The sequence below is a fragment of the Gavialis gangeticus genome, unplaced genomic scaffold, assembly GCF_001723915.1.
Source record: "Gavialis gangeticus isolate Ggan-Ray unplaced genomic scaffold, GavGan_comp1, whole genome shotgun sequence".
In the NCBI taxonomy this organism is placed as follows: domain Eukaryota; kingdom Metazoa; phylum Chordata; order Crocodylia; family Gavialidae; genus Gavialis; species Gavialis gangeticus.
The window spans coordinates 6629144-6642019 of record NW_017729000.1 but is presented as its reverse complement, the minus strand read 5'-3'; the positions used below and the strand labels follow the sequence as shown (position 1 = coordinate 6642019).

The 12876-nt window shown below is 39.4% G+C and overlaps 1 protein-coding gene across 1 annotated transcript in view; it reads left to right on the top strand.

Annotated features, from left to right (window-relative positions):
- The first annotated feature begins 7085 nt into the window (after positions 1-7085).
- The window catches only part of MAML1 (mastermind like transcriptional coactivator 1), a 20197-nt gene continuing 14406 nt past the window's right edge, over positions 7086-12876 (top strand). The window contains exons 1-3 of the mRNA XM_019505967.1: positions 7086-7100; positions 8136-9554; positions 11887-12153. Of these exons, the coding sequence (XP_019361512.1) occupies positions 7086-7100; positions 8136-9554; positions 11887-12153 (1701 nt within the window). The remainder of the gene's footprint in view (positions 7101-8135; positions 9555-11886; positions 12154-12876) is intronic.

The window sequence follows — 12876 nt, the reverse complement described above, 5'->3', positions numbered from 1 at the left end:
AAAAAAAAAAAAAAAAAAAAAAAAAAAAAAAAAAAGCATGATTCTCATTTTTTAGTTTGTTTAGTAATTTATACCAATGTAAAAGGGATGTGAAATGCCACCAAATCTGAAGTCTCTACTTGCAACAAATAAGTGTTTTATACATGTTTTGAGGTTGCAGTGTGGATGGCAGTGCATTGTTTTTCTTCACAGGTATTTGAACTTACCTCCAATAAAAAGCTTTGGGTGGTTGTGTGCATGTTTCTTCTGAAGGATAAAATGCTTGTGATTATATGAAAAATTTAGTTCAGTGCCAAAATGGAAAGTCCTTGAAGAGAGGGAAAGGTACAGCTGGTATTGTTCCTCTCTGAAGTTTTTCAGGTTAGCTTCAGTTAGCAGGCTGGGTATTACAGGCCTGAAATATAGACTTGTGGCTGAATACACAAGACCTGCACTTCTGTTGTACTGTTTGAGAAGTGATAAGGCTTATGCTTGCTTGAGACTAGGCTATAAAGCATTTTTGTGTGGCTCATTGAGTTCATTAGGTAACAGATGGAGTACCTGTTTTTAAACACGTTTGAATCTACTGGCTTAGACTTTTCAGCGCACACTTCCCTGTAAAGTCTCTGAAAGAAGTTGCTTCTAATTCATTGCTGGCACTTCTTTTCAATTGTTGTGGATGTGGATTTGATCTCATTAGCTTGCAGTATAATGAGGACTCTCTAAATTTCCCCCACAATCATTGTGTGGTTTTGAAGTTCGCTGCACATCTGGGGAAACCCTTCTTGTACAGGAAGCTGCTGCTAGCAGCCAATTTACACAACAGAGGAGGGTTTTAGTGTATGAATGACTCTTCCGCATGCAGGCCTGTTGTTTCCTTCCTAGGATACATGACTGTAAGTTGAATTGCTGCTGATTCATCATCTTGTTACTTGGTTGTAAAAGTTAAGTCGCATGGCAAACAACTTAAAATAAGGAATGTGTAAGGTACCCAAAGGACTGTGTCTGCTGTAATATGTTAAGAGGGTTTGTTTGGTTTTTTTTAATTCTTTAGCATATAATTTAATAGCGAGCTTTGTATTTCACCACAAAACAGTTAAATTACAATTATCAAGACAGCACATCCCATGGCAATTTATTTTATGGAACACTCACTAAATCTTCTGGTTCATAACATTTTGTTTTAAAATACTCAGAGCATTTGTACTTTAAAACAGTGCTGTTGGAACAATTAATAGAGCAATAAAACAGCCAGAGCTGCTCTTAAGAGTCTGAGTTTACACAGAGCTTCATTGGTACAAGCTCCATGGAAACACCTTACAGAAAGTACCTCTTTTTTTGTGGCTTATTATGTGGGTTTTTTTAATTATTATTATTATTGATTCCCACATAGGACAAAAGTCAGAGTCAAGTGCTTTATCCATTAGTCATTTATCTGCTCTAGATCCTGAAATTGCAGCAGACATGGAGCACAAATATGAGCATGGGTCACCTTCATCCATTGTCTACTTGACAGCTAAGGAGAGTTACTGCACAGATCAGGAGGAATATATAGTTACAAAAGAAAGATACTTCTGGATGGTATGTGCCACTTTTCCTCTATTTGGAAGAAAACAGTTGAATCACTATTTCCCCTTTTCCTTAACTTGCAACTATTTTTAAAAATTTAAAAGTTTCCTTTAAATTGATTGTTCATGTTTTAATTCCAGATTTAACTCTTTTCTACTTTATGAAGAAAGTTAGAGAGAGGAGATTGTCACCAGGGTCAGAAAGATGATGTTTAGAGGAATAGCAAGTAGAAAAAGGAAGACTTAAAACACATCTCTTCCTCCTGTTTCAACTTCTGATCCAAGGCTCCTGTTTTCACTTTTTCCAGTGCTTTGTTTAAATACCCAAGTGGTGGGGTTTTCTTCTGTTTTCTAGGGTAGACTATCCCATAGCATTTTTGTTTCGCTATTAGTATTTTTCTGGTACAGCTGAGAGTGAAATTTACAGGGTTTTTTTTTTTTTTTTATTTATGTGTGTTTATAATATATATAATTTCAAAACAATGCAAAAGTATATGTGTCCTGACTTTAAGATCTAGAACGACAACAGAAAGCAAGTGACACCTTTCAGGATTGGATTAGCAAGTTTTATTATTCAAGAAACAAAGCTTTAACTGATAGCATGTCAGTTTGACTTACCTAAAACCTTTTTTCTGTTAGCTGTGGTAGATACCTGGAGATCAGAAATGTGGATTGGTTATCTCCTGACATGAAAGACAATAAATATATGAAGATTTTTTTTTGTAGTAAGCCTACTGTAACAGTGCAATATAGTCTTGCCATCCTTGTTGAACATTAGCTTGTTGCCCAACAACTAAGACAGGTTTCCTTTTTGTCTCCTTTTTTGGTCCAAGGTATTTCTGCATTCTTGAAGCCTTTCCCTTTATTGGATTGGTAAGACCTGTAGTGGTGTTTCCTAAATTTTAAGGAACTGGCAGTGATCAGTGCTGCTATGTAGTTCAGCTGAGGTGGAGGAGCCAGCATTACTGCTTAAGGAGCACACTTTTTTGATTCAGCAGAAGCAGTCTTTGCTGACCAGTGCCAGCAGTGATATTTATAGATACACAGATCTGGAGCCCTTCTTCACTCTGCAACTTGTTGCCTCCCAACTACTGAACAGAAGTTTTCTGGAATTAAAGTAAACATTCAATTGAAAATAGATCAGGGCATTTGATTCAGACAGCTGTGCACAGAGCCTCAAATGTGAGAATGCATTTAGTAGCAAGATGCTGTCCTTGCAGGGTGAATATTATGAAAGCGGTTTGTATTTCAGTACTTAGAGAGAGTAGGAAGTGGGTAGGGTGTTATCTGTTTAAAAAGTGATTTTTTTTCTGGAGTGTTTGTACCCTCTGACATTTGCATCTCTCTTCCAGCTCAGAAAGATCTTCTTGGGCAGTTTAGCCCTGGGCGAGTCAGTGGTTCTTAGCACAATGGAGCTGTGGCCTCAGCAGGCGCTTCTAGGTACTACTAGACTAGTACTACTACATATAAGAATATTCATCGTAAAAGGTGGTTCTAACATTTGTTTCCTGCCAAGAGGTGAACACCGATTTCTTTGACTGTGGAGCAAGTGTTATCAACTTCCCTACTGTTGGGGAAATTATATTGACTGTCATTATATCTTCATATTTACAGCAAGCTATTTTCCTTATTACTTTTTTTTTTTTTTTTACATTTGATATTTTGTGACAACAGGTGCTTGGAATATAACTTAATTCAATAGCTGAAACATTACACATGCAGTTTGTACAGAAAAGAAGTTAAAGGGATACAGTTAACAATTAATTAAAAACAAGGTTAAGCACATTTGAAATATTGCATCTTGGACTTTTTTTTTTTTTTTTTTAGAGGGGGCTTTTTCTCCCTCTCTTAAAAGTTGTTTTCTTGTAGGGGGGGTTAGCAAGGATGAAATTTACTACAAGTGTGTAAAAACAACAACAACAACACAAAACAAAAAAAACAACAACCCACCAAAAAAACAAACAAACCAACCCACAGACAACAGAAAAAGAAATCCTTACCCACCTCAGAAAGGTGGTGAGTCATGTCAGTCTGAAGTCAGGTAAGCAGAAGTTAGGATAGTGTAATACCTTAGAAACCAACTAGTTCAGAGAGGCATGAGCTTTTATAGGCAACAGCCTATTTTGCCGGATGCTATGAAAGAACTGGCAGAAAGAGAGGGTTTTATACAGAAGGGAAAGGGATGGGGAGGGGACCCTGCCAGAGTAGATTGATAGGATCAATTGAGATGAACAAGGCAGTTAACCCTTTGTCAGACACTGAGTTGACAGCTAGTCCAGGTACTCTCCAGGACACTTAACTGTTGATCCTTCTCTTACTGCCCCTCCTTTCATAGTATCTGAGGAAGTAGGTTGTTGCCTGTGAAAGCTCATGCCTTTGAACTAGTTAGTCTGTAAGGTGCCACACTGCCCTTGCTTTCTGCCTTAACCTCAGAACAGCTAACATGAGCATGACTGGCCATAGACTTTTTAAAAATCTGGTTCAAGTCGACTCTTCCTTTTAGCATCTAATGGTTAGATGAGGCAGCTGTGACTAATATTTTAAAATTGCTGTTGAATGTGAGAGCTCTTTCTTGCTTTCAAGCTAGTTATCCAGAGGTAAAATTGATCTACTTGTTAAGGTACAATTTGAAATCTAATTGGTTTAAGATAATGAGTTAAAAGTAGTTTCAGGTGCTTCATGTCTGAACCACCAGATAACATGTGACTTTTGCAGGCATTTTCCCCCATTTTTAATTTTTTTTCCCTGTTGCCATGTGAGATACAGGGAAATAGGAAAACAATAGTCAAAGTGAACAAATAGAAGAAATTGAAGTATTTTTTTCTTTAGTCCTTTTGTTCAACAAGTTTATGGGATATTCATAACAATAGTTGCCAAAACATTTTCAGTTGGCAGATGGATTTTTGTATTATCACATAATCTGATATGTAGCCTTAAAGGTTTGAGCCTTGCAGACAGATACACTAATGGGAGAGCTGGGAGCTTGGGGAACCTACTTCTAGAGGTTTAGGGTTTTTGCTGCTGCTTTATTTCATTTCTCCACCAGTTTCTGCACCCCGTCGCTTCCTCCCACTCCATGATCGCACCCTGTCTTGGCAGTTTGCCCTATTAGTAAGGATGGCTGGATGGGCTCTGCTTCACTGCAGTAGAGCTTAGGGTTGAAGCTTTATCTATGCTTCTCTTTGCATTACTGTAGTGTAGCTGTACTTGTATGTACTCCTAGAATAGATACAATGTACCAGTAGGTAAATACATTGCACTGGTACAGGAATCCAAGGCTGAGTTGACTAGAAGGTGTGCAGCAGAGAACTCTGAGGTTCTCCTTTTCTCAAAGAATGGAATAAGCTGTTTCCACTGTCTGTCTAACTGGAATACAGATCAGGTGTGGAAATCTAACTCTGGTCTTCTGTCAGTGAGGATCTCTGGCTCAATGTTGTTTTATTGATGAAATAGTTTGATGTTGCTGCAAAAAATCATGAGCAGCATGCCAAAAAGCCATTACACCTATCACGGTAATGGCTAACAGACTTAAAGTGTAAAGGGAATTCCTTAACACACTGATAGTTGTACTGACTTATTTTTGAATGTTGCTGTTCCTTCTGGAGTTTCGTAATAGAACAGGTTTTTCTAGCCTGGAGAACTTTTTGGTGGGGCTGCATGTTCATGGAGTTTGTTGTCTGACTCATCTCTTACTTGCTAGGGTTTTTTTAAACGGGCTCTACTTGGAACCAAACACACGAAGCAGAAACACAGATCTTGGCACTGTAAGTGATTTGGCAAATGGATCTTTTTCTAGTAGAAGGCAGGAATGGAGATAGTTTGGAAAATAGAGTTTAGTCTTCCCTTAAAAAAGTGGTTGATCATACTAGATGCATTTGAATAGCTTGTAAAGACACTATCCAGTTTACTGATTATGAGGTCTTTGGGTTTCACATACATAGGGAATAGCAGGGAGCAGTGCAGTTTTCATAGCTCTGCCTTGCCGTGGGAAACTCTATACATCTACATGTACCTTTGGCTTTTTAAAGTAACGACCAAACCAACAAGCAGGTCAGTTCAGTGAATACCTTGTAGATAAGCCAAAACCCAGGGTCTTATTTAGCCAGATGCCTTTGAGGCTCAACCTTTGTGTGTTGATGCCAGTAATAACTAATAAGTGGTAGGCAGTTTTTCTTCAGCATTTGTACAGGATGCTGTACATAGGCCAGATGTTTTCTGAATGTCCTTTGGTTTAGCAGAGACTAAGCAAGGTGTTAAGTGTCTTAATGAATTCTCGAGAACAAACATATCCCTATCCCACTCTTGGTAGGTAATTTTTGTGAGCATTATATTTATTTTTCTAAAACTTAATTTTGGGGCAACGATTTAACTAGTTTGAGGTGAAAGAGTGGCTTCTCTTAGACATCCTCCATAATTAAATCTGAAGTTAACGACAACACAAGCTGCAATGTTGGCAGACTCTGTATTTACAGGAGAAGTTGCTTTTATTTTGGGAGGAAGATGTTGAATAGTTAAAAGATCATTGGTTTTAGGGCTTCAGGTCTTGCTGAAGGTACCTGCATGTGAATATTGGGAGTGGTGTCTTCTAATGGTTTGCAGCAAAGGAGGATCCTGTTTCTAATCTGAGCTGTATGTTTGACTCATTACGTGACCTTGGGCAAGTTATTCATCTACCTTGAGTTTCAATTATCCCAGCTGGAAAATTGAATAAACAATAGAAATATGCTGAAAAACAAAGTGCATCTGAACTGAGTTTTTCCTGGTAAATTATTTAGGAAAAATATATGGAAACAGCCATCAGTGTTTTTAATACTTCTTTTAATTACCTTATTTTTTTAACATAAGGTTTCAACTTTTCCTTCAAGCCCAGGCTTGAACAGTTTACCCTATACCTACTGCTGTATGCTGTTGCTGACCTACAGTACTAGTCAGGCCAAGACACCTTAGTATTTTAGTTTTGGCCTCAAACTATGCTCCTTCCTCCCCACTAGTGAACATCAGTACTGACTCCACACTGAGTCTGACAAAACCCAAATTCTGTTCACAGATGAAAATATGGCTCACCTCCTGCCCATGCACAACCTCAAAGCAAGCAATACTGCTTCAGCTCTCAACTAATTCTGGTCTACCATTTTGAGAGGTTAATTCCAGGCTAATCCTGCAGTTCCTAAATCAACATGTGTTGCTGTCTAGATAAAAATGCTATGTAGTTCCTTTGATAATTTATGCTAGCCTTATGTGTAGGATTCTGCTTGGGTGGTGTGGTGGGAGATTGGAGTTTACTTCTTGGTCGAGACTCTGTCCCACTCAAAAACAAGGAGCAGTGGGCTGAATAAGGAGACCCCGATTAATGTAGAAACCAAGAAGGGCAGCCCTGCTTCTTACGTAGTGGGCCTCCCAAACAGATGGCTCTTAGTGGGGCTCTTCAGCCACCTCCATTGATTGCTCTCTGTAGGAATCTTGGCATTCAGCTTAGGGGATGATCAGAAGCCTTCCTGTTCAACACCTCCAGCCCTCATTCTATATTGTGGTTATGCTATGGGTTTGCAGATGGTGAGCGTACCACACCAATCGCCAAAAGTCTCATTCTCATTGAAACGCAGCTTCTTCACAAGATGATGGTCTTTACTGGAAAAGAGTGTTTATCTTTGTTGCATGAAATAATAGCCTTTTGAAGCTTTGTATAGAGTACTTGATTTGGTAAACTTTATGACTCGAAAGAATATTGCCCAGAAGGATGAGCTGAGTAGAGGGGTAGCAAGGTTGAATAGACTTTGATGCTGTTCCCTCTACTTGCTTCTAGGTGGCACTGTGAAGTAAGACAGTTTGTATTTACTGTCTGATGAGTCAGATTAATATTGAATATGAACATAAAAAATAATATGGTCTTTTGTTGGTTATAGGGGGTATGCTAGCCATTGGCAATTTAAATATTCTTGCAGAGGAAAAAGGTAACTGAATTTCATTTTAGTGTAATATAGAATTGACCTTTGAATTGTTTTAGTTAACCATGAGATATATATGAAGACTTACCAAAGGGCTAATTTTGTTTAGTGCTGAAATTGTGACTCCCAGGTCTGAAGAGTTTCCAGTGACAAGCCTTTCCCTTTAGTGTATACATCTGAGGCCAGTTTTTATAGGGCTTTATATTGCAGTCAGACCCTCTCCTGCTTCTAATAAGATGCTGGCCATGTAATTTTGACAAAGGATGCTTTTTCTGCATATCCAAAGGTATTCAATTTAACACACATCAGCATGTTAATTTTGAGGAAGGAAAGGTATAATAGCTATTTCTATAAATGACATTTCCCTATGTTTTCAGTGGTGCTTACTTCCTTTTTTCCCTATTTGAGGAGGAGTTTATGACTTGGATAGGCCTTTACAGCTGTATTGAAATCAGCAGTCTTCCTTAAGAAGATTTCCTTGGCAATGGTTTGCAAAAGAACTAGCTCACAGCAGAGGAAAGACCTGCTCCCCAACTTTAGAAGCTGCTGTTGTGTTCAAAGCTTAGCTAGCTGTTGATAAGGTGGGAAAAAATGGTCCTGCTCTGTGAAATGTATTAAATAATTAAAATGTTCTCTCTTTCAGCAGCTCCATGAGACTGTGAAAAGAAAACTTGATAGCGCTGCCTCCCCTCAGAATGGAGACCAGCAGAATGGATATGGGGACATGTTTTCTGTGTCCAAGAAATTACGTCGTGATGATGGTCTTGGTGGGGTAAGTGGTTCCTCCAATGGCATGCCTCCTGTATCTCCACTGCATCAACTCGACAAGAAATCTTCCAGTGGAGATACCTTACATCTCAATGGAAAGCATTCAATGGGACTTGATGGCATCAGCAAAAAGTGTCTTCCGGATTCTAACGTCCAGCTGAATGGAAGTAGCGATAATGATGACTCATTTCCTTTGGGTTTGAACAAAGAGCTCAAGCAAGAGCCAGTGGATGATCTTCCTTGTATGATTGCTGGGGCTGGGAGTTCTATATCTCAAAACAACTTGATGCCCGATCTCAATCTCAATGAGCAAGAATGGAAGGAACTTATTGATGAACTTAACAGATCAGTGCCTGATGAAGACATGAAGGATCTATTTAATGAAGATTTTGAAGAGAAGAAAGATGCAGATTCTTCAAATTCAGCTGCACAGACTCCACTGCCACAAGACATTAACATAAAGACTGAATTTTCCCCAGCAGCCTTTGAGCAGGAACAGATGGGATCTCCACAAGTAAGATCCTCCTCTTCAGGTTCAGCATTTATTGGAGCCTCTTCTGTCCCTGTTAGTGCAGCTTCTCCAGCAGTAGGTGGCTCTCAGACGATGTTCCAGCCTTCTAGTCAGCCAATGACTGAAAATCCTAACCAATCCATGATGCAGGCATCAAACCAGTCTCAAAATGTGCAGAGGTCTCTGCCCAATGTATTACTATCTGGACAGGGCACAGGAAGTGCCAAAGACATGTCTTCTTCTCACCAACTCCAGCAGATAGCTGCCAAACAGAAGAGAGACCAGATGTTGCAGAACCAACAGCAGGTATCACAGGTCCACCAGACCAGTCAGATTTCCAGCTGGCAGCAATCTGGGCCTTCTCATAGCCCATTGGGTGTCCCCTACACCATGGAGAATCCTTCTAGCCCTTCGGTTTACCAGCAGGACTTCAATAACCAGAAACTTGTGATGCCCAATATGGCAAATAAGAATTCTCCCAGAGCTGGTAGCAATTACCATGTGAATATGATGGGTCATCAGCCAAACAGCCTGAACCAGAACCCTGTGAGCAGCCAAGGCTCCATGCTAGACTATGGCAACACAAAACCGCTTACACATTATAAAGCAGAGTGTGAACAAGGAGTTACGGTATCTGGTCAGAACAAGACACCTATGCTGACCTATATGCAGCAACGCCCACAGCCCTCACTGCCTCATATGGGTGAAGAACAAAATGGCATGTTCCTGATGAAACAGAAGTCTGGAAATATTGCCTACAGACCTCTAGTACCGCACAGTCAGGTAAAGGTTAGGATTATTTTACTGTGGTGCAGTACCAGGTCTATGATATATGAAAGAGTGTGGGTCGGTGGAGCTAGTATGCAAATTACTTGCTATTTCAGAACACAGTTTACTTCAGATCCCAGGTTTTTACTTAACAAGGAGGAACAAAGATACAAGAGTAAAAAAAATCTGGAGCCACAAGCACATTTTGTCTCTGAGACAGTTTTTAATATCTGCTATTAACAGTCATGCTGGCAAGATTGTTTTTCAGTGTAGTATACCATAAGCAACAAAATCTTTAATTTTAGACCACAATCTGCATAAGGATCTGACAGCTTTTAAAACCTTTCTTAAATAAACTGGCAAATTACCCATCAAGAATGACCAGGGCAGCAGAGACAGACCCCTGCGTGTCGTGTGTCCATGTCTGTGTCCATTTCCTTCCAGTTAAAGGCTGGTGGAGTTTCTACTCCAGTAATGTTACCTCAGTGAAACAGGAAAGAAAAGATTTGATTTTCAAAGGTAAAGGTCAAGTATGCTTTAAAGGAAAATATTTATTGCTGAAATAGGAAGAGATATTAGTTAAAACGAATCTAGTTTATTTGCTGTCAGTTTGTATATAGACCAGCCCCTTAGTGTAACATTGGGTATATTTGATTCAGGTTTCTGATGAAAATAAGAAGAAAGCTCACCGTGCCTTCTGAACTGGTATTTTAATTTGATGAATGAGTGGTATGTTCAGAATTGAGCAGGGCATAGAATATGTTTGATGGTAACCATAAGAATTGCAAACAAGTCTTCTGACAGACTTACCAAGCCTTAGAAAAGACTTAATAATTTTCTTGAATTATTATTGCTTCTCATGTTGTTGCTATTTCTTACTGGTAACCTTAATGTTTGTTCAGGTTTCCTGCTCTTAGAAGAGCAGTCTCAATGCAGTTTTTAGAGTGGTTGATTTTGAACATTGATCAGTAAATAGTGGTTAATGCCAAACTAAATAGTCAAACCCATCTCTTCAATGCACTCTCTAGTGGGGAGAGTGCAGTGGCTCGGAACATTAAAAAATGTGCTTTTTTAGCTCTCTGTTTTGGCAAAAGATACTCTCCCTCCACACAGTGTCAGCAAGTCATAAGTTAAAATTCTGCCTAGAAAGAACAATTTTCCGGTACAGTGAAAAGTTGAGAGAAAAGACAGAATTAGTGGGATGTTGCCTATGATGTCATTTATGATTCAGATAAAGTGTCTGTCTTAAATTATTTTTATGCTATGATCCTCCCTTGTACCATTAGTAGCCAAGCAAGCTTAGAAAGTTTGTGCTTATAACTGTTGCGGTTATAGTGGTATACTTCATGTGACGTTGGACAAATAGGCCAAATGAGCCTAGTAAAGGAAATGAAAACTAGTGGAGAGAAGGCTCAACTAGAAAGCCTTTTTTGCAGAATCAGGGCCTTAGTGGAAAATGCAAATATTTACACACATGAGCAGTCCTGAGAACTCAATGGCACCATTCACAGACGACATTCTTGCAGAATTGGCATCTTCAGTTGCTTGCTTGCTTCCTGTAGTTCCTTACAAGCTATCGAAATGCATCTCCAGTGTGCCTGTGCTAAAACCCCCATTAAAATTATTTGAGTACAGAGTTATAAAAGGTGCCTACCTTGAAAAAAATGGTTCTGGGAGCACAGATTCGTGTTGTACTTTATAGTTTACATTCCTTTGGAACAGTGATGAAGTTTGAATACAGATGAATAGTTAGCCTACTATGTAGATGTTAGCAGACTATCATTGTGGTAATATTTGGATTCCACTCCTGCCCCCGCCATTCATAGCTAGCAATGTATCTGTAGCTTTATAAAAGCATTCTTACTTGTGTTTGCCCATTTGCATAAGACTTGGAAAGTTTTGTATTTACAACCAAAAATGATGCCTTCATTCATGAATGTAGTATAGCTCCTAACCTTTCCCTGCTCCCATCTGTTTGCGGCCCTTAACACACATTTCTATTTGGCTACCTTGAATCTATCTAATTGCACTGAAAATGAACATTTGGCAACATGGTTGAACCCTAAATCCTTATAGCTAGAGAATTAAAAATAGTTTGCTTGGTTTGTTTGCTTCACTTGATTTTTATTAACTGACTGTACAAATACATAGATGAGTAATGGTTTGCAAGCTTTTGTTTTGATTATCTATGTACGATGTGTCCTACAACAGCTGAAGTATTGTAAATGCGCTGCCATTCTCTGTCGCTCATGATAGTTATCTAGCTGACCTGCATATGTTCAGTAGAGCATTTGATGCTGTAGAGCCCAAGTCACCCGCAGGACTGATTGTTGTTTATATTCTGCAGGATCAAAACCCTTCTCCCAATGTTCCTCGCGTCCCGGTTTCTGTCCCAGGTCCTGGTGTCGGTGCCCAGCCTCCCAATGTTTCCATCGCAGGTAACCATAACAGTGCAGCTTATCTCAATAATCAGCAGCAAGCAGCAGTAATGAAGCAACACCAGATGTTACTGGACCAGCAGAAACAAAGGGAGCAGCAAAAGCACTTGCTGATGGAGCAGCAGAAGCAGCAGTTCTTCCTGGGGCAAAGGCAGCAACAACTCCTAGCTGAGCAGGTATGCGGGACCTGGGAGAGCAAACAAATCCTTTCTTTTCACATTAGTTTTAATTTTCTTTGGTAGATTGAAGCACGACTTGAAACCTTGTTAGACTAAGTGAAGAAACACAGTTTAACTTCTCTTTGCAAACAGAGAGAGATTAATGAGTTGATGTCTGGGTGCGATACCTTTTGATTTACTTAGATGAGCTATATTGAAGTGGTACTCTCTTCTCTTCTGTCATGGCTTATAGTCAAGGAAAAAGAGGTAGCCTCAAATCTAACAGTAAACAGGTGGATTTGGTAGTGGAGAAATACAAGGAGATAAGAGTAGAGAGGAAGGAGAGTATACCAATGACTGTGATTGTATGAAGGAAGAGGGGGGGCCAGGAGAGCAGGAGCAGAACAAAAGATGAAGTTCAGATATGGGTGTTGTGTTTTAGCGCATTTGAAAAGTAAGGGCAGAATTAAATTTTGCACTGAATGTGGAGTCAGCAGAGTATTTGAAGATGAAGATGTATATGGTCATGCAGCTTTCATGTGTGTGAGAAAGGGGCCAGCAGCATTTGGCATGCTGGGTAGAGTTTGGACTTTGAGAGGCCCTTGAGCCTCTGGTAGTCAAGGTGAGAGGTAATAAGAGGCTGAGTATTTGAGAAGAGGATTCCAGACAATTGTGTAAACAAGCAATGTTGGATAATGTCTGCATATGCCCAAACACTTTAAAAAAAAAAAAAAAAAAAAA